This window comes from Carassius auratus, unplaced genomic scaffold (assembly GCF_003368295.1).
Source record: "Carassius auratus strain Wakin unplaced genomic scaffold, ASM336829v1 scaf_tig00217943, whole genome shotgun sequence".
NCBI lineage: Eukaryota > Metazoa > Chordata > Actinopteri > Cypriniformes > Cyprinidae > Carassius > Carassius auratus.
Window position 1 is genome coordinate 20,001 of NW_020529321.1, and position 22,500 is coordinate 42,500.

Sequence of the window (22,500 nt, forward strand, 5' to 3'; positions counted from 1 at the left end):
AAATTTTATTTTATTTTATTTTATTGCTAGAAATCTTAATTAAAAGCGTTTTTTTTAATTCACAATCATTGCAATCTTTTGACCAGTAGTAAATTAAATTAAATTAAATTAAATTAAATTAAATTAAATTAAATTAAATTAAATTAAATTAAATTAAATTAAATTAAATTAAATTTCTAGACATCTTAAATTAAAAACATTGTTTTAATCCATAAAAATAAAACCTTTAAAACAACCTGTAAATCATTTGTCTATATAGAATGCCATTTTTAAGTTTATTTCACCCAAAAATGACAATTCTGTAATTATTTACTCACCTTAAATTGTTACAAGCTCATAATCAGTTTTTTCTCTCTCTCTGTGGATCTGGCGATGGGAATTTTTGTATAAATATTTGAGCTTTTTTGTTTCTCGGAGAAATACCACATCTGAGAAAACAATGAATGCTTATTCAATCTCAGTGAAATTCTTTCAACAGTGTGTTTTCTGCCTCCTGAGAGTGAACGTCCAGATCTGACAGCAGGAGAAAAGTGACAGGAAGTGCACTGTCCAGCAACAGGAAGTATGACTCAACATTCCATGATCCAGAGCGGCTCAGTTTCCCCAGGGTGAGTGTGTTCTGAGTGTGTGAGTGTGACACTGTGGATCATCAGGGAACAAAAGACTCTTTATCTGTGTTCAGTGTGTTAATGCTCTGCTGTGTGGCAGGTAAACACACACACACACACACACACCCAATCAATCCACTGTTATCCAGTCTGCCTTCATCTTCCTCTGTGTGCTTATGACTGCTGAGAAACAGGTGCATCTGATGCTTTATTCACCAGTAAACAACTAGAATCAAAATACATCATTTGCATAAAGAAAATCAATTGTCATACAGACTTGGTTTTCTCTTGGTTTTGAGGTGAAATATGACGTGCAGATGTTCCTGACCAGTGCTCTCTCTCTCTCACACACACACACACACACTCACTAGCAGTCGCTTCACTAGTGTTCAGATATAGATGGTTAAATCAGCTCGTTTCTACAGTTCCACACTCACTTTTTTCCCAGCATGCAGTTTGGGTTTCATGGTAGGGTCATCCTGTAACCGAAGCCTGCAGCTCAGCCTGATTAATGAATGAAGACGATCAATGATTAAAGCGTTTAACTCACCTGCTGCATGAGAGACTCAAACACAAGCCAGGTGTCAATGACTCCACAGGGAAAATGTGTTTGTCTTAATAAAACTCCTTTCCTCTTCATCTCACTCCATCAGTCTCTCATTCCTTAATAACGGCTTGTTTTATGGGCGAGACTTCTGCGATATATTTTACCTAAACAAGCAAATATCTACCAATGGTCCCAAAAAGGGTACAAAGGGTAGGCTATTTAGCAAGAAAATCTTTTTTTTTTTTTTTTTGCAGTGATGGACTATTAAAAGCTCATCAAATAATCACTGCATGTAAATCTAAACATAAAACCTAAATCATGCATAGCGTTCTAGAGGCTTATACATAATGGTTTTAATTTAAACAGCATCAAATTAGCAGGAATATCCAAGATTACATGTGAATTAAACAACTTTCACTCTGAAATATCACAATTACAATGAAACTGCAATTAAATGTTCAATATTTTAAAGTTGAATGACCCAGAGTGGACCTGGTTTCTGGTCAAATAAATAACTGTAGTATTTATCTTTTATTCACATCTTTGACTGACTTACAGTGGAAGTGTCAAACGAGCCAAACGCGTTTCGTTCAATTGTACATTGTTTATTCTCAGTTTACAAACATTAAAACATTTCGATTTGTACAAAATATAAACTATGCAAGAGAAAAACAATATTACAAAGTGTCCACCTCTAACGACTAACAGATTGAGTGATAACTAAAGAGGGGAAATACAGAAGCGATGCACCTGAAACTGTTATAAACCACCAAGAGACGAAACTCAAAGCCAATGAGAGAGAGAGAGAGAGAGAGAGGGAGGGAGGGAGAGAGAGAGAGAGAGAGAGAGAGAGAGAGAGAGAGAGAGAGAGAGAGAGAGAGAGGAGAGAGAGAGAGAGAGGAGAGAGAGAGAGAGAGAGAGAGAGAGAGAGAGAGAGAGAGAGAGACAGAGAGAGAGAGAGACAGAGAGAGAGAGAGCCCGGTTGGGTTCGGAACGGTTTGCGCGATCCGGTCGTTCAGCTAAAACCGTTCACTGTCAGATGTGCGTTTGAAGGTTTAGCAATGCAAAACAAAAAGGGATGTTTGGATTTGGTGGATTTGGGAACGCAAGTCGTTTGAGGTGTCGTCATCCATCCTTCTCCCGAGCGGAAACGACCGGGCCTTGCAGACGTTAGTGTGATGGTGAAGCTACAGGTGTATACAGGTGGAGGTGTGCGGTGCAGAACGGTGAATGCTCAGCACCAGCGCTGCAGGAGGCCGCTTGCCATGGCGACGGGAACGAGCACGTTGAGCACGCCGGCCTGCGTCATGACGCCGGTTCCCGCCGGAGCGGTGGTGGCGTTCGCCGCTGCGGCGTTCGCGTTGGTCGCCAGGGTGTCGTTCGCGTTCACCGTCTGGTTTCCCGCCAGCGCGGTGGAGTTGGTCGGGGAGACCGTGTTCTGGGACAAAACCTGAGGAGGATAAAAGCGCGATTATCACACGACTCTATGCAAATGAGGGAGGTTTGTTATGCAAAACGCGGCACTCCCAAACAGCTCAAGCATCCTCGTATCTCTCAGCTGGACGCTTTGTTTTAGAATCGTCCACATTTGCATCTTACTTCTAATGCATCATCGCCTCCTAAAATACGTGCTCAGGTGCGTTTGCATGAAAACAGCTAGGAATACAGAACCAGTTATTTTAATATCACTGACATACCATGATAAAATCCATATATATGTGATTTAGTTTTAATTAACTATTAAGAACCCTGCCAACAACTTTGGCCATCATAGTTTTTTTATTATTTTGAATTCGTTTTTATTTTAATTTTAGTGGCAGTGCATTTTCCACGTTTTTGTTTTTTGCTTTTATTGTATAATTTTTTTTATTTTTATTTTTTATTTTTCATTTTTAAATGCTTAAATTTTTTTTAAACAAAATACATACAAGTGGCATTGAAAAAAATAACCTACGTTTTTTAAAATACTTTTAGGCAACGTTTATTGCATTCAAAGCAACAGTTTTTAGTTTAGTTTTAATGAACTTTAATAACCCCGCCCAGAACTTGTTCAACGCTGTTAATACACAAAACCCTCATTAAAGGAAAGTTTCTCTAAACGTTCAACATCTTTCTGATAAATGATAAAACTGAATGTTCATTTAACGTTTGTATGGGAATGAACGTTCAGGAGTAACATTTTCAAAATTTATCAAAATCGTCTTAGAAGTGATCATAATCAGATTAAAGGTGTAATTGTAAATGCCTGTCTTCCGTGCAGATCGTTGATGTATTTCTGCATCCGGGTGAGTGAGATTCTCCGGGGTCTGGGCTCTCAGTCGCGCGCGGGATCGGGTTTCTGAGACACTTTCAATCATTCATTCCCTAAAACACAAGCTCCTGAACAAAACGCTTCTTTCTCCGAATGGAAAGCGACGGATGAGTTCGTGCCACTGCATTCAGTTTTTACTTTTTATTAAAATCATGCTTTGATAATAGTTTGTGTGAAATAAGGCCAAAATAGAGTTAAGATGTATTATTAGGCTAAAATGCGTAATAATCAACATATGAACTCATACCTGAGTGATTAAGCAGAAAGCGCAGAAAATGACTCCAGCGGGGGTCGACTGAGCCATCCTGATGAAGATGAAGATGATGATGATGATGATGAAGAGTGAGGCTGAAGGAGCACGCAGGTGTGTTCAACTAAAGGGAGACGCCGGCTGCTGCTGGAGCCTTTATACAGGGATTGATGAGCTGTGACGTCACACAGCCCCCCCCAAAGCGTAACTCCCCTCACCCCCCACGCGTGATCAGCTCTGATGTAGTATTTGTAGAGCTCTAGTGTGTTATCAGTTTATTATCCTCCGGCTATAGATTAATAACCAGATGTATTGGCTCTGTGTGATTGATATGTAGCACTGTAGTAAAAGTAAAAACTCCGTCCAATAGTTTATAATTAATATCATGTTTATTTGTGCGTCAGCTGTGATATGCGCGACCTCTAGCGGCCGCCCGCGGAATCGTTACTGCATTTCTCTTCTGGACAGTACCATGGTAAAACCACAGTATTGTTTGAAGTAAATACCATGCTACATGAACAGTGTTGGGGAAATGCATTACAAGTAACTTGAGTTAATCAGATTTTTTTTCAAAAGTAACTAGCACAGTAAGGCTTACTTTTTAATTTACAGTAAAATATCCGTTTCTTTTCCAAAAGCACTGCCAGTCAAAAGTTTTTGAACGGTAAGAATTAATGTTTTTTTATATATATAATTATCTTCTCCTCACCAAGACTGCAATTATTTGAGCCAAAGTACAGTTAGAACAGTAAAATTGACATTTTAACTCTTTCAATAACTTTTTTATTTTTAAAATATATGCTCATGTATTCCTGCGATTTCAAAGCTGACTTTTCAGCATCATAACTCCAGTCACATGATCCTTCAGAAATAATTGTAATATTCTGTAATATTCGGATTAGTAATAATTATACAGAATAAAATGGTAGAGTATATGATGTTACAAAAGCTTTTTATTTCAGAAAGATGCTGATCATCTTTAACGTCGTTCAAACTAAGTTCTAGCAATGCATATTACTAATCAAGAATTAGGTTTTGATATATTTATGATAGGACATTTACTAAATATCTTTATGGAACATGATCTTTACTTAATATCCTAATGATTTTTGGCATAAAAGAAAAAACAATAATTTTGACTCATACAGTGTATTGTTGTCTATTTCTACAGATACACCTGTGCTACTGATGACTGCTTCTGTGCTGCAGGATTATATATATTATCACAGAAACACTGGGATAAAAGTTTTAATTTAAGTATTAATTGGTAAACGAGAGCCTATGCCCAAAATTTATATCACAATATATATTTCTTAATTTCGGTCAATACGATATCATTCTGATCCAATTTTGCTTTAAAAGACAGCCTCAAAATCATTATTTTAATGCAAATTTTTAAAAGTAACTTTCCCAAACACTGCCTACATGAACAAGGTAATCATTCAAGATAAATATCGAAGTACACACAGTCACAAATGAGGCTTTATCTCCCTCTGGTGGCGAGGAGAAGCACTGCATCTTCTGACAGGCGCTCCTTTATTATTATTATTGTGTTGAACTGGAACACACTTGTAAACTCATTGACAAAATACAAACGCAGTGCACTTGTGTTTCTAATTCAGGACATGTTTGATGTGTTTCTGAGCATCAGTGAGAGCTGACAGTCCATGGAAAGAAATCCTCTTCACAGAGAGAGAGAGAGAGATTCAGACCGGATCGGGTGACACCCGCAGGGCGAGAAACCTGAACCCGGGGCTCTCCGTTTACACAAGTGCACTTGTTCTCTGAAACACTGAGCAGAGAGACTGTGTGTGTTTGAGAGAGAAAGGAACTGTGTGTGTACTGATTGAGAAAGAGATTTCACTTACTGCTCACATTATACTAACAAAAGCAACACTGGTATCACCGTGTGTTTGGACATGATGCAGAGCAGGCCTACAAGTCAATCCACATTCAACTTCTCAACAAACATCCATTTTACATTTTTAAAAACTGTGAACGTTTTTGCACGACAAGCCTGTATGTTCCTAATTAATATATATTGAAGTAATATGGTAAGACACGCCAACTCTTACAGGAATAATAACACACAGCTAAAAAAAATATAGTAATGCAACCAAAATTAATGCATGTAATGAAGTTCCATGATGTTACTCTGAAAATAAATATACTGATACATAATAAAGTACCGTGATTTTACCATCTGAAACCATAAATCTTTCCACTAAAGCTGTTTTTTATTTTGAATAAAGAAGGAAATTAATACATAGTGCCAGCACTATACTTAAAAAACAAATAATCAAAACAAATAATTATTATTTGCAGGCCTATTGCCAAATGCTTTAAATGTATTTTAAAAGTGCTGTTTATTTATAATTGACAATATTTTTTACTTAAATAAAAGCTGTTCATTTAAACGCAGCACATGTTTTCAGTTTTTATACCACAGATGAACTCTTTCCAGTGTTGCCAACTTAGCAATTTTTTTATTAAATGTAACGACTTTTCAAAGAACCATATTAACTTTACACCTAGCAACGAATTTAGCTAATGTTTTGGCAACTTTTGATAAGTGACACAATGATAAAAAGGAAAACGTTTTCCATCTAAATTACACAAAAAGAGGAAACCAAAGAGAGTACACACATCATGTGAAACGAGTTAGCTGCTATTTACAGTTGTTCACTTCAAAAATATTAATTATAACTGAATAATTGTACATTTATGATACACCTTGTTAGTAGCTTGAACCAGCAACTGAAAAAAAACATCTAGAAAAATAGAAATGCTATTAATTTTTTTTCCCCAGGACATTGTCTGTTATCTGTTGTTACCAGAAAACACAAAATGCAATGCGTTATTTAAAATGAAGTTAAGAAACCTGTGGAAAACTCCCTACACTTTATATTAGATTGTGGCCTGTTTCACAGACTTCTCTTAGAGCGTAGCATATTAATTACTATTATACTGCTTAAAACTATGATCATTCAGATTGTGTAGTTTTTTTAATTAGCTAATAATAAAAAACGAATTGTTAAAAAATATGTAAGTGTTCAATAATTAAATGTTGTATTTAAAAAATATACAGTTAATTATATTTTATTATATTAGGCACTGATATTATTTTACAAGCAAATCTAAATTGTTATTTTTTTACCTACATTTTTTGCAACCTGTAGCAACAATTTGACCTTTCTTTAGCGACTTCCCGCGAAAATGATCGGCTCTTTCCAACGGTTTTATGACGCGATACTCGGGATCTTTCGATGAACCGCGAGACGGTTAAGAATCGATTCAGAGATGCCGAACAAATCGTGATATAATTGGAGTAAGCGCTTATATAAAGTTATCTCTGAGGGGAACTAACTGTCCTAAGAAAAGTTTACGCGGTAATTTCTTTTAGTCTTCTCTGAGCGATGCATATTAAAATGAAGATATTAGAGTAACACTGTATCATTGCAGTTCTTGAGCGCCACCTGCTGGCCGAGAGCGAGTGTGCAGCTCATTCAGCTCGTTCCCGGTGACTGATGGAGGGTGAAGCCTGTGGGAGGTGCTGGGCTCCTCCTCCTCCTCTCTCTCTCTCTCTCTCTCTCTCTCTCTCTCTCATTGTGTTCCCGCTCCGAGGCTCGTGATGGAAGCGGAGCGACCCGCGGAGAACAAGCGCAGCAGGAAACCCGCTCATCCCGTGAAGAGAGCCGCGCGCGAGGAGATGAAGGTAAGAGCCGAGGCGCAGTGTGTGTGTGTGTGTGTGTGTGTGTGTGTGTCACTCTCTCCGTCAGCTCGGAGCTCTGCTTGTGTCCAACACTGATGGCTGCTGGGAAACTCACTGGGTCTGGGTTGTTTACTAAAGAAGTGAAGCTCGAAAGAACAGCATCATTATAAAAATCTACAAACTGGATGTCTATATTTATAGATTTAAAAAGATCAAATATTAAAGTAAACAATATATATATTATACAAAATATTTTTTCAATATAAAACATTACAAATATTAGAAAGGTATGAAAGAATAAAATATATAATAAACTCTAAAAAAATATATATACAATTCAAAAATTTTAAGTAACTTTGGATAAAAGTAAAGGTCTACTAAATGCAAAATCTGAAAAATAAAATGTATGTAATGTTAAAGATTTGTTTTTGTCATTTGCTGGTGTTTTTCAGCAGCATTTGATGCTCTTTAGATGCGCAGCTCCTGATGTGATGCTAGGAATGCTGGGAACACTCTCCTAATCTGTAACATAATCCATAGGTTTAAAATCTCATAAAATATTTGAAAAGCCATACTGTATTTTTTAATAAAATATGACACATATAATATTTAATATTAAAATGTATGTCAATATTTATGTAAAACGTTATTATTCATGAGAAAAGCTGTGTAAACTGTATTTTATAAGATAAAATATCTTATATAAAATAAAGTATTTAAATATATATATATATATATATATATATATATATATATATATATATATATATATATATATATATATAAACCATAATATAGAAATATTTAAAAGTTAAATATATAATAAACATATTATTATTATTATTATTATTATTAATGTCATAGAAAAACATGAAAAAGAAAATGCATTTAATATTAAAATATTTAAAAAGTAAACCAATTTCATAAAAATATGAACAATAACACATATTTAATATAAAACACCTTTGAAAAATAATAATAACATAAACTATTAAAAATACCATGTTAAATAAAATAAAATATACAATAAAAGAAAAACAAAGTATATTATAATATTACAATACTTTACAAACATAAATATAAAAATATGAAAATAATATTTTAAATATGAAGATTAAAAAAAAATGCAATAAAACATTTAAAAATACTACAAATATTTAAATGAATTATGAGTGAATCCCTCGGTTGCACTACTGACAGAAGTCATGTTGCAGAGCAGATCAAGTGGAAACAGTCTGTAAAGCTGAGTCTGCATTGAAGCGAGCGAGATCCACCGGGGGTGTAGAGTTACACCTTCACTCATTTTGATCCAAACACATGAAACCGAAGCCCGGCCTGATGCAAGCGGCCCCGGGGCCCGGGACGGGGTCACAGCGGGTTTGTTGGCTTTGGATCGGGTCGGAGCCGTCGCTCTCATCCAACACATGTTCGTCTGAACGGCCAGAAGAAACCAAAAACAAGATTATGGGATGAGCGAGGAACGCTGCTGATGTAATCAGTGTCGGAGCCGCCGGAGAAGAGGAGGATTCTGGGAAGGCTGTGAGGTTCCAGTGACGCTCTAATCTCAGACTCGGTCAGATCGTGTGTCCAGGGATCACCAGCTCCTCGCTCTCGAAGGAAACTCGATGATGATGAAACATGAGCTCATTCTCACATCACTTTCAGGAGAAACACCATTTCTATCACACACAGCTCATTTACATTCACTTACACACAAACACATGTAGATATTTACAAAGATATCAAATTACAGATAGATATGAAGATCATATTTGATATAAACAATAAAAAAAGTGACTATTTAATAAGTAATTAATAACAACAATAGACATGTTTAAAAGAGTTATTAAATTACACAATAAACAGTTATGAAAAAATATACAAAATAAAATATTTTATAAATAAGCATGAAAAATAAAGTATTTAAAATATTTCATAAAATCTGAAAAATTAAATATATTTCATATACAATATTTAAGCAAACGTAGGCCTAATAAAATCATTTAAAAACTAACATTTTAATATAAAACAAAAAATGTGCTATAAAAATGTATAATTTAATATAAAATATCAAAAAAGGTATTTTTTATTTATTTTGTAAGTTTTAGTGTTTTTTTAAATGTATTTTTATTTATAAAAATAGTTATTTCTTTAGTTTTAGTTGTTTTATTTTAGTGGATAACTACATTTATGAACTTGAGAAAAATCTTTTTTAAATGTATATTTTATTTCAGTTCAAATGTATTTTATTTTAAGTGACGGGGAAGTTTGTCTGTGTGTAGATATTGAACTGACAGCTCTGTGTGTGTGTGTGTGTGTGTGTGTGTGTGTGTGTTGCAGAGCTTTGCTGAAAGCACCATGAATGAGATGTTGGGATGGTACGGCTATGATTCAGTGGACGCCGCTGACGGACCGAACCGTGTCAAACACCACCATATATCTCCAGAGAACTCAAAACCACAGGAGAGGAAGCTGCCTTCATCATCCTCTTCCTCAGAGGCCGTCAGAATCAGTGAGAAGGAGCCGGCGTCTCCGTCTTCATCCTCGTACTCTTCCTCGCTGCGCAGCAGGAACGTCATCGTGCCGCTCATCAAACCCTCTTCAGGTGCGCAGCTGCAAATACACACAGCTCCAGCGAATCTTCTTCAGTTTGACCTTGAGTCTTCTTTAAAGTTCAGCTACAAGACTTTCTTCTGACTTAAGATGTCAAACTGATGAAGATGTTTTGTTGAGTTCTCTCTCGGTGTGATGAGTGTGATACTGATCCTGACGTGTCTGTGTCCAGCGGAGGACGAGCAGAGCGAGCCGATCGTCTGCGTCTGGTGTCAGAAGGAGGGCATGAAGCGCTATTCTCTGCTCATGGGCTCCGAGATCAAGAGCTTCTGCAGTGAGAAGTGTTTCGCTGCGTGTCGACGCGCCTTCTTCAAACACAACAAGGTGAAATCTGGCAGATTATCGGCCGATATATCGGTCAGACCGATGACCTACTGACAGCCTTTTGTGAATTCAGTGAAAATTCTGTAAAAATAATAATATAGTTAATAAATCAGATTAAAATTAAATAAAATAATCAACAAATTTAATAATAAATGTAATTTATTTTGTATTTTATGCTTACAATAAGTTGTACAGTTTGGCCCAAAAGTAAAAGATTTAAAAAAGTTATGTAAATTACACTTTATTGTCACAATTTGCGAGAAAAGGTAATTGTATGTTAGTATTTCCATAATTAATCTGTTATTTAGCAAGTTAATGCTTCTCTGATGTTGGTTAATGGGCTTTTCACATTCATGTACAAAATAAAATATTATAATTTTTTACATACAGGTATTTTAATAATAAACAGTATATAAACATTTACATATTTTAAAATAAAACACTCAAAATAAAATGAATCAATTTATTTAAAATAATATTTTTTAAATGTATTCTAATTTTTTTTAAATGTTATGGCTTTAGTTAACTCTAATAACCCTGATATATACACAGACTATTTTAGTAAGAGTTTTAACTAAATTTTTTTAAATATTTGTAAAAAATAATAATAATAAAAACAATCAAAACAAATCAGATTTTTAAGTATTTTAAAATATTTATTTCCAGTGACTACAGTTTTTTTTTTTTATATAAAGTTAACTATAATAACTCTGATATATGTGTGCACTTGATTGTTTTAGCATTTTATTAACATTTAATTATTTCATTTATACAGACAGTTTTATTTTCCACTATTTATTTTAATTGATTAATGTTTTTTGTTTTTTTAATATTTATTTTTCATTTATTAATGCATTGCACAGCAATTAATCATGACTCGATTGCTGACAGATCAGTCTCTGCACACACACACACACACACACACACACACACACACACAGACAAACACACACACACTTGTTCACAATCATAGTCTTGTGCTCACAGAATAACGTCTGTGGATTCTTCAGACACACTTGAACATGTCCGTGTCTCTCAGCTGATATTAGATATCAAAGCAAGCACCGTTCCCTGATTGCATTTCTCACACACACAGACACACACACACACACACACACACACACACACACACACACACACACACACACACACACATACACACACACACACACACACACACACACAGTAGATCTAGTGTTACAATGAAAACAAAACGTTTTGTGTCAAACTCTGACTAACATGACTTTCTTCATCACGACTGAAGTGGCTCTTATTGAGATACTATCATAGTTTGTATCAATATATATATATTATTGTTACTATTAATAATTCATTTTTATATTTTTTTATATTTTAAATTTTCAGCAAAGAATTATTATTTTTTGTTAATGAACCCTCTCAAATACATGTTTATATTTCAAACAAACAAAGCACTTCAGAGTTGTATCTGTGTTTGTTTGTGTTCCTCAAGGCTCGAGATGAGGATCGTCATGGCAACCAGTCTCCGCCCCCTGGCCAGACGCAGGACACGCCCTCAAGACTTCTGCTGAAGATGAACAACAACATGCGTGTAAATAAACACACACACACACACACACACACAAGTGTCCATGTGTGGCGCTTACTGCTTGAGAATATGGTTTCTACATAATAAACATATGAAGCATTACGTTTATAAACATTACATTTATTCACATTATAATTAATTATTTATAAAAAAAGTAATTCATTAAAAAAATATAATTTATGTAGAAATATGCATATAGCAGACAGTTTTTATCCAAAGTGAATAACAAAAAAAGGAACAAAAGCAAATTTGATATGTCCTGATATCTTGATAATGGGTGTGTATTGTATAAATCTCTGGTGTGTTGTCTCTCTCTCTGCAGGTGTGTGATTGGTGTAAACGCACGCGTCACACTGAAGAATACCTGGACTTCGGCTCGGGCGAGAAGCGTCTGCAGTTCTGCAGCAGAAAGTGTCTAAACCAGTACAAGATGGACGTGTTTTACCAGGAAGCTCGCACAGCTCTCGCTGACTCTGGCTCCGCCCACAAAGATGAGCAGCCCCGCCCCAAAACTGCTGTCACGGAAACCCACAAACTGTTGACGCCGGAGGCCTGGGACAGACCAGTGAAAACCCTCTCGCCCCAAATGCCCATCTCAGTGAGGATTCAGTCCAGCGCCACGCCCTCTTCTCCAGAGAAGCCACCCCCACAACAGATGCCCCTCCCCTTTGTTCTGAAAAGTCCCGCCCCTAACCCACTACGCCCCCTCAGCCCCATCCAGAGGGCTACCTTTGCCCCGCCTCCTCTCCGCCAGCATTACCACGCCCCCTACATGCCCCTCCCCCCTGTGTACACACCCCATTTAGCCCCGCCCTGGCCTCAGCCAATGATATTATTGCCCTATCCAGTTTTTGTTCCTATTCCAGTGCCGATTCCCATTCCCATCCCTATTCCCCCTCAAATGGGCCACAGAGGAGTAATTCGAAGCCTTCAAGAGCAAGAAGAGGAGGGTACAGCAGATCCGGGTCACACAGAGGAGACCACCAAGAGAGTAAAGAGCGAACGATGCACTTCTCCTCTCTCTTCAGAGCGACAGGTGATCCAGTGTCTCCGAAAACACAAAGAGGAAGCTCCGACACACAGACCACTTTTGTACACATCTGTCGCTCCCAGAATCGCTAGTCCCGCCTCTTTGTACTCATTGGCCCGTACCACCGCAATACAAGCCACCTCGTTTTCATTGGACAGTGCTGGCTCCGCCCTGATTCCGTCTCCTCTCTCCGATTGTGAAGATGTGAAGGAGAACAGCTACTTGAGTGGGCGGGGCGATGGCTCGACCAATCACTGGTCGGCAGAGCAGACGGAGTGCCGGAGCGACCAATCGAAAGAGAGCAGGGGGGAGGAGGAAGTGCCGCAGGATGTAGAGCACACTTACACATGGTCTGTACCGCCGAAACTAAGCGAGAAGAACACACTGACGGCCACGCAAACACATTTACACACGCAAACACACAGCTGGGAGAAAAACACCGAACTGAGATCCGAGCCGAGCGGACGGAACGATCCAGAACCGCCCTTCAAGAGACGATGCTTGAGAACCAGAGACCAGAACAAATGAGGCCCGGGGTGAGCCAACACACACACACACACTCACACACACACGCACACACACACACACACACACACTCACACACACGCACACACACACACACACACACACACATACACACACACGCACACACACACTCACACACACACACACACACACATGTTTGTTTTTGTGTAAAGTGTGTTCATCCCATAGCTGTAATGGTTTTTATTCTGTAGAAACTGTATATTCTATGTCCCTTCACCAACCCTACACCTAACCCTAACCCTCACAGGAAACTTTTTGCATTTTTACTTTCTCAAAAAAACTCATTCTGTATGATTTATAAGTGTTTTGAAAAATGGGGACATGGGTTATGACCTCATAAGTCTCCCTCTCCTTGTAATACCTGTGTCATACCCATGACATTATACAGAGTTGTGTCCTGATATGACACAAAAACACACACACATCTGTATTAAAAATTATTATTATTATTAGGGGCCAAGCCCAGAGGGCTGTAGCCCCTATTGTATCTGTACGTTTTATTATTATTAGGGGCCAAGCCCAGAGGGCTGTAGCCCCTATTGTATCTGTATGTTTTATTATTATTATTATTATTATTATTCTTCTTCTTCTTCTTCTTCTTCTTCTCGTCTAATGGGAGTCTATGGCAGCCCTATGAAGGAAACATGGGAAAATGATGAAATTTGGCACACTTGTATAACCGGTCATTATAAGTGATCTGACCAACTTTGGGGTCTCTAGGCCAAACTCTATAGCGCCACCAGCAGTCCAAAAATTCAACATTCAAACGTTAATAACTGTTGAACCACTAATTCTATTAAAATAAAACTTAGTACATCTATTTTGTCTCTTTATGGAGATTCCATTCCACACCTTACATTAAGACTCCGCCCATTACAGTAGCAGCCATTTTGAAAAGTACAGTAATCAGTCTAAACAATACTCCTCCTTCAAAATTGGTCCAATTCTTCTGAAATTTGGCACATAAAATCTTTGGACTGAGCTGCACAGAATTGACTTAACAGAATTTTTTGAACACTAATGAAAAAAAAGTTATGATGCTGTGAACTTACTGAGGTTGACCTCAAATCGGTTGAGATGCTGTATCTCAGCCAAACTTTGATCAATCGAAACCAAACTTGGTACACTTCATCTACACCATAATCTGGGGGTCCATGCCAAATTTGGGAACAGCGCCACCTATGGGTGTTGAGATACCAAAAATGCACTTTTTGGCTTATAACTTCTGAACAATTCATCAGAAAATTATGATCTTGATGTCTATGGTTTCTGTAGATCATTTCGAATCTGTGGAGGTCAATTTTGTCAAGACCACCTGGACCACCCGTCCGCCATTTTGAAATTTGTCAAAAATTGCTATAACTTTTGAACTACTGTACAAATCTTCACAACAATTGATAGGCATCATCAACACCATATGCTGGAGGTACCCCGGAAGTTGGAAGACAGCGCCACCTAGTGTTCAAGAGATATAACGATTCTTGCAAAACCCCTTATAACTACTGTAAATGTTGATAAATTTTTGTTATTTTTATGTCATTTTATTCCTTTGGTTATGCCGATTCTGAGGATGTCTCAATTGTCATTTTCCAACATGGCATCTGTCCGCCATATTGAAAGGAAATAAATACAGTTTTTTCGCAACTCCTCCCTGAAATCTTGTTCAATTTTGTTCAAAGTTTTATCAGATGAACTTCAGACCGGGCCTGACAGAAATGACTTAACAGATTTTTGATATTCACTCCCGTTCCAGAGATGTACGGCTCCAAAGTTGACCGTGCCTGTGCTTGTTGATTTATGCTAATTAGCTTAGCATGCTAATTAGCTAAAATGCTAAAACTTTTCTATTCACTCTAATGGGTTTCTTGAGCAATCTGGTTAACTTTGACAATGTTAGCATTTTTTAGCGTAGCATGCTAATCTGTCTAAAATGCTACTTCGGGCTTGTGAGAGAGATCATTCTCACACCTTAACTTCTCTTCTGTGCCGTGTAAATTGTGTGTCAACTAATGTGGCACACTTAGCTAAGGCGTTGGTTCTGAACCTGTGAGGTTGTGGGTTCGAAACCTGTATGGGAAAGTTTAAAATTGGGTATAAAGTTGTCATTTTAAATCCTTTATTACATGGGTAAGAGCTGTACTAAAGTTTCTTAAAATGGGATCAAAAATAAGTGTGTTTTTGTAACTTCATTCTGTGTTCGTTCTCATCAGACCTTCTGATTTCACCTTATCTGTAATTCTGAATCTATCTGTTCTGGTAAAGTGCTGAAAAAGTTGCTTGAAAAACCCTTAAAAGCCAAAGAGCAATAAGGGCTTGGCCCCAGAAAGGCTGCTTGCAGCTTTAATTATTATTATTTTCGTCCAATGGGAGTCTATGGCAGCCCTATGAAGGGAACATGGGAAAATGATGAAATTTGGCACACTTGTAGAGATGACCATTATTAGTGATCTGACCAACTTTGGGGTCTCTAGGACCAACTCTATAGCGCCACCACCAGTTCAAAAATTCAACATTCAAACGTTAATAACTCTTGAACCACTTATTCTATGAAAATCAAACTTAGTACATCTATTTTGTCTCTTCATGGAGATTCCATTCCACACCTTACATTAAGACTCCGCCCATTACAGTAGTGGCCATTTTGAAAAGTACAGTAATCAGTCTAAACACTACTCCTCCTTCAAAATTGGTCCAATTCTTCTGAAATTTGGCACAGATAATCTTTGGACTGAGCCGCACAGAATAGACTGAACAGAATTTTTTGAACACTAGTGAAAAAAAAAGTTATGATGCTGTGAACTTACAGAGGTTGACCTCAAATCGGTAGAGATGCTATATCTCGGCCAAACTTTGATCAATCGATACCAATCTTGGTACACTTCATCTACACCATGATCTGGGGGTCCATGCTAAATTTGGGAACAGCGCCACCTATGGGTGTTGAGATACCAAAAATGCACTTTTTAGCTTATAACTTCTGAACAATTCATCAGAAAATTATGATCTTGATGTCTATGGTTTCTGTAGATCATTTCGAATCTGTGGATGTCAATTTTGTCAAGACCACCTGGACCACCCGTCCGCCATTTTGAAATTTGTCAAAAATTGCTCTAACTTTTGAACTACTGTACAAATCTTCACAAAAATCGATAGGCATCATCAACACCATGTGCCGGAAGTACCCCGGAAGTTGGAAGACAGCGCCACCTAGTGTTCAAGAGATATAACGATTCTTGCAAAACCCCTTATAACTACTGTAAATGTTGATCGATTTTTGTTATTTTTATGTCATTTTATTCCTTTGGTTATGCCGATTCTGAGGATGTCTCAATTGTCATTTTCCAACATGGCGTCTGTCCGCCATATTGAATGGAATGAAATACAGTTTTTTCACTACTCCTCCCTGAAATCTTGTTCAATTTTGTTAAAAATTTTATCAGATGAACTTCAGACCGGGCCTGACAGAAATGACTCAACAGATTTTTGATATTCACTCCCGTTCCAGAGATGTACAGCTCCGAAGTTGACCGTGCCTGTGCTTGTTGATTAATGCTAGTTAGCTGAGCATGCTAATGAACTAAAATGCTAACACTTTTCTATTCACTCTAATGGGTCTCTTGAGCAATCTGGTTAACTTTGACAATGTTAGCATTTTTTAGCGTAGCATGCTAATCTGGCTAAAATGCTACTTCGGGCTTGTGAGAGAGATCATTCTCACACCTTAACTTCTCTTCTGTGCCGTGTAAGTTGTGTGTCAACTAATGTGGCACACTTAGCTAAGGCGTTGGTACTGAACCTGTGAGGTTGTGGGTTCGAAACCTGTATGGGAAAAGTTTAAAATTGGGTATAAAGTTGTCATTTCAATTCCTTTATTACATGGGTAAGAGCTGTACTAAAGTTTCTTAATATGGGATCAAAAATAAGTGTGTTTTTGTAACTTCATTCTGCGTTCGTTCTCATCAGACCTTCTGATTTCACCTTATCTGTAATTCTGAATCTATCTGTTCTGTAAAAAGTGCTGAAAAAGTTGCTTGAAAAACCCTTAAAAGCCAAAGAGCAATAAGGGCTTGGCCCCAGAAAGGCTGCTTGCAGCTTTAATTATTATTATGCTTATTTGTTATACATATTTATTCAATGAAAATTATACTTACAAAAAACAGTGTAATTAAAAAAGTATACTTTTATGAAATAATTCAACATATTTATAATTTATATTTTAAATAATTATCCGTTTATGTTATATATGTATTCATTAAATATATCTGTAAAAAATGGGTAATTAAAAATAGTATGTTTATTCAAAAATAAAAATTCTATATATTTGTTTGTGTATTTGTAGAGTGATGTGTATTTCACATGCTCACTAAAACCAGCACAGGTCATGCTTTACACAAACAAACACACACTTACATGAGATGCCACGATTTATTCTGTGCTGTTTATCAGATGTATTTCTGTGGCTGGAGTGTGTGTGTGTGTGTGTGTGTGTGTGTGTGTGTGTGTGGGTTTTCCCTCAGAACGGCGCCGGACAGAAACTCAATCTGTGTCGTAGCTCTAAAGTTGCATTAGCAGTGAAAAGAGCAGAATGAATCTTGTGTAGAAACCAGAGACGCTCACGAGTAACACACACAGTCCTGCCAGTGAGAGAGAGTGTGTGTGTGTGTGTGTGCGCAGCTCCAGATGTTATTTCGGGAGGTTCTCATGTTTCAGTGGAAATGAGCAGGTTTTATAGAGTTTTGTAGATACGAGCTCAAACTTCCCTCCACTAGTTTGACAAACTTAACAATTTAACCCTCAGAACACATTCAGGTCTGTTCTGACCTTGAAGATATGTATAAAAAATGCATAGATTTTAGTAAGACAACAACATTTAGCAGTAATAACATGGAAACATTCAAAACTTTGACATTTTGTCACAATCACTCATTGATGGGAAGCTGCTGATCAGATAACATGACTTTTCCTGCATTACGAGGGTTAATGAAACCAAGCACTTTCCCACAGCAATATGTTTATCGATGGAAAGCTTCTCTGTTTTTGGTGGCTTTCTTCCAAAGCTAATAGAGGAAACACTGAGCTGGATTTGAAGTGATCTGGAGTCAGATTTCTGCAGCTTCAGGTTCCTGGCTCTTGATGACGAGCGTGTGATCACATGAAGGCTGTTGGGTTTATTGCTGGAGTCGATCCGTTCTCTCAGGGATTCACTGATGTTTGAAACTCGAGCTCTCGGGCCTCACATCCTCGTACTCTTTCTGCTTTCTCAAGGTTTTATTAGGTCTGTGCACCAAAGCTATAGAGTTTCTTCTCATTTTCCTGTTCTTCATTATTTTTGTGCTTTAAAACCGATGCATCAGAGATCATCAATCTGAGAGACTCGTCCTACTATAGAAGTAGGTTTCATATCAGTCATTTTGCTCATTTTAAAGGCTTTTTTGCACATGTAATAAATTACACGTTAACACAAATTATTTTTAATTATGTTTAATTATTGTTATTAACTCATCAGACATGCTTTTATTGAAAGCGTCTTAAATTGCATCGGAGGTGAAGACTTTCTCATCGCTTGCTTTCCCTGGGACTGGAGCTCATTTCTCACGCTTTCTGTGTTTCAGGTGTGTGTAGATCGATGACGCGATCGAGTCGAGTGTTTCGGCGGCCGATGAAGAGTGTGAACGTACTGGAGACGTCCGCCCCAGAGCATCATGGGAGTCAGAGATCAAGCGTGTGTGATCCAGTTAGAGGACACATGTGTGTGTTTTCCTGCCAAGTAGCTCCTACAAAGCCAGGCATTGTTCCTCACTGTGTGTGTGTGTGTGTGTGTGTGTGTTCAGCTGTGGTTTAGGATTACCTGACACACACTGGCACTTTGCTACAGAGCATTTTTAGACTTCGCTGCAAGAGTGCCGAGAGCACACACACACTCACACACACACACACACACACACTCACACACACACACACACACACACATCAGTACATTGAGCTCTGCGGCTCCTCAGAAGTTTAGAAATGGTATATTCAGGAACATGAGTGTGGAACGATCCGAATCGACTCACAACTTCTTGCTTTTTAACCCTTTGTGGTTCCTTTGAGAAAACTCTTCAGTTATTGGCCAAATGGTGGCGATGTTTGAAGTCATTGCCAACAGATTCGATTCAGAACGAATATCAGCCAAAATACACGACCAGAGTTTGAACAACGGGCTAATGTTAGAGCAGATCGGGATGGAAACCTGCTCATTTATGTCTGTTTATAAGCATTCTCTAATATTTTTCCAGATGTTTTCTCATAGGGATTTGTCAGAAGTCTCTGTTAAACGAGCAGCTACGAGGAGAATCACAGCTTTGCACACTTTCAGTTTTAAGCAAAAAAGCATTCATAAATCTGTCCCGTGAGGCATTGAAGAATAAAGAATTATCCAATTAAAACAGTCATGAAATATAAAACCATTAATTTGAAGTTGAAGAAATTATTTATTTTAGGTTTACTGAAAAATATGCACCTGTATACAAATATTTAAGTATTTTGAGAGCGACTTCCATTATGAAGTCATACACAGAGTTTCACTGAGTGGGCGGGGCTAATGAGTTTTTGGCACTCTCTGATTGGTGGAATTTTCTGCATTAAAATCATTACATTATGTAATGGGTGATGTAGTTTTTGCATATTCACATTTGAGATATTTCATAGCTACAGTCAGTGTGAACTCACCATGTTTTCTAAATACATGTTAAAGCAAATCATCTGTGCATATGTTTCATTCTTTAAAAAATTGGACTTAGTAATGTTTAATAAAAATGCCAAACCTTCATGCAGAACTTTTTTAAGTGCCACGCCCACATCTCAACATCCAATCAGCAACTGATGTATAGAACCTAGTCCCACCCTGCTTTTTTTAACCTTCTTTTTCAAATCTGTCTCTACTTTCATTTCATCACGACTTTTTGAAAATGTGTGTAAGCAGATTTTTACACAAAAAAAAAACCCTGTAAAACAGATGCGGTGTTGATTTAAATGATATTTATTAATATGATTTACAGATGTCAGACCCTCTAAATGTATAATATTTCACACCAGTGCCAATTTCACAGAAGGGTTTTATCTAATAATTTCCTTTCAAGGTTTTCTTTATTTTTTATGGTTGATTTATTGTAACAGATATTAGTATGTGTTTATTGCATCCACTCTGATTTTATTCGTAATGTCCATCAGATCAGCTCATTAATTTAAATGTGTTAAATGCTTATCAGTATGTGGTGCAGCCGCTCATAATGACCTGTTTTATGTCATTTTATGAACAGAGAATTATGTCAGTGACTAGAATTGTTTATAATAAAAGCCAGAAAAATTGGATATTTCACGTCGAGTTTTATTTAAATGACGCTAAATTTGTGACATTAACAAAACTTACTAATGTTGTGAGTTAATGTTGTGGCTAGTTGTCACAGTTTGTTTTTTGCAGCCTCTCATTGGTCCTCTCTAGCGCGTGCTTCTGTCGCGGGCGCGCGCAGTGACAGCTGTCATCGGGCGCGCGCGGCGGAGCGGGTGCACAACAGGAGCAAAAACATCAAATATCTTCGCTTACGGTACGTCAGCGTTTTAATATTAATATTCCACGATTAACGCACGTCTCTGAGTCTGTTTTAGCCTCGTCAGTGTGAAATACAGATACAATATGTGATATTTTGCGTTTATAGGCTATGTCGTTTGTTTTGTAATTGTTTTTTGTATTGTAATGTTATGCATTTCAAGGCAGCTCTGGCAGAACGAGAGAACTGTTTGATATTAATAATATTAGAGTATTCTTATAATGAGAGTATATGTTTAAACAGGCCTGTTAGGCTAATATTATAATTAATATATGATAATATAATGCTAGAGATGGAGGAAAAGAGAGATGCTGATAGTTATAGAGCAGTACCATCATCATCTTCCTCCTCCTCCTCCTCTCTGTGTGTCTGTGTTTGTTTTGAAGGCTGATTATTCTCATTAATGTAGTGTGAGGCTAGAAAACTAAATAATCCGCGTGTTATCGTCTGATACTGCTCTGTTGTGGTTTAATTCCACACTGATTGAGATAGCACAGAGAAACAGCTGAATAGAACAGAATCATCTTTAAAGGTAATGGAACATGTTCTCTACAGCAATGAAAAACACTTGCTTACAATACGGGACTAAACCAGCTAACAAAAATATCTTCTAATAACGGTTTTTTTTCTAAATTATATTTTTTATATATATTATTTTTATTTGATTATTTTTTTATTATTATTATTTGATGCCAACATGACAGAGCAGGCGTTTTGTGTTGGGCTTTTTTAAAATCCATTCCTGAGCAACGTGTCTCACGTTTTCCCAAACTAAGAACAAACAGCGTGTTTTTGATGTTGAATTGAAAGTATCACAACCATTTCTGCTCACACACACACACATACACACACACACACACACATACACACAGTGATGTAAGCACAGGCAGACGCATGTGTCTGCTCGCCTCACATCACACACACACACACACACACACACACACACACACACGCATGATCACACACTGATCATCACTGATGTCATCACACACTCCTGCTGGGGATTTGCATGATAAATGTGCATTAGTCACAGCCTTTGAGGGGTGTGTGTGTTTGTGTATGTGTGTGTGTGTGTGTGTGTATGTGTGTGTGTGTTAATGCAAGCTGAAGAAAAATGCATGTGCAACTTAAAAATAAAGGCTGACCTATTTTCCCACATATTCAGCGCTCTCACAGGACATCGGTGTATTTATAGATGTTTATGCTTTAATGATGGTGTGATGCTTTTTATATCAAAACCATCTGAGGTGTAAATGAAATGAAGCACTGTGATTTCAGCTCAGTGTGTGTGTGTGTGTGTGTGTGTGTGTGTGTGTACTGCACATTTATAGTAAAACAAAATAATTATACAATGAAAATTGGTGGTATAACAAATAATACAATTTAAATAAAATTGTTCAGAT

General features: G+C 37.3%; 1 protein-coding gene and 1 pseudogene across 1 annotated transcript; both read left to right on the forward strand.

The window, feature by feature from the left end:
- The first annotated feature begins 6,858 nt into the window (after positions 1-6,858).
- LOC113104207 (sine oculis-binding protein homolog) lies at positions 6,859-20,660 on the forward strand. Its single transcript, XM_026266058.1, has 6 exons — positions 6,859-7,431; positions 9,769-10,033; positions 10,214-10,365; positions 11,837-11,935; positions 12,255-13,498; positions 19,121-20,660. The coding sequence occupies exons 1-5, from the start codon at positions 7,348-7,350 to the stop codon at positions 13,488-13,490; spliced, it is 1,836 nt and encodes a 611-aa protein (XP_026121843.1). The 5' UTR covers positions 6,859-7,347; the 3' UTR covers positions 13,491-13,498; positions 19,121-20,660.
- Positions 20,661-20,689: 29 nt separating this feature from the next.
- LOC113104208 (dihydropyrimidinase-related protein 5-like) overlaps positions 20,690-22,500 on the forward strand; it is an 11,415-nt pseudogene continuing 9,604 nt past the window's right edge.

Bases quoted from the DNA above. Each gene is read 5' to 3' on its own strand.
- LOC113104207 (XM_026266058.1), top strand. From the start codon at position 7,348: ATGGAAGCGGAGCGACCCGCGGAGAACAAGCGCAGCAGGAAACCCGCT. The intron at 10,366-11,836 runs GTGAAATCTGGC...GTGTTCCTCAAG, and splicing joins CCTTCTTCAAACACAACAAG to GCTCGAGATGAGGATCGTCA. The intron at 11,936-12,254 runs GTAAATAAACAC...CTCTCTCTGCAG, and splicing joins AGATGAACAACAACATGCGT to GTGTGTGATTGGTGTAAACG.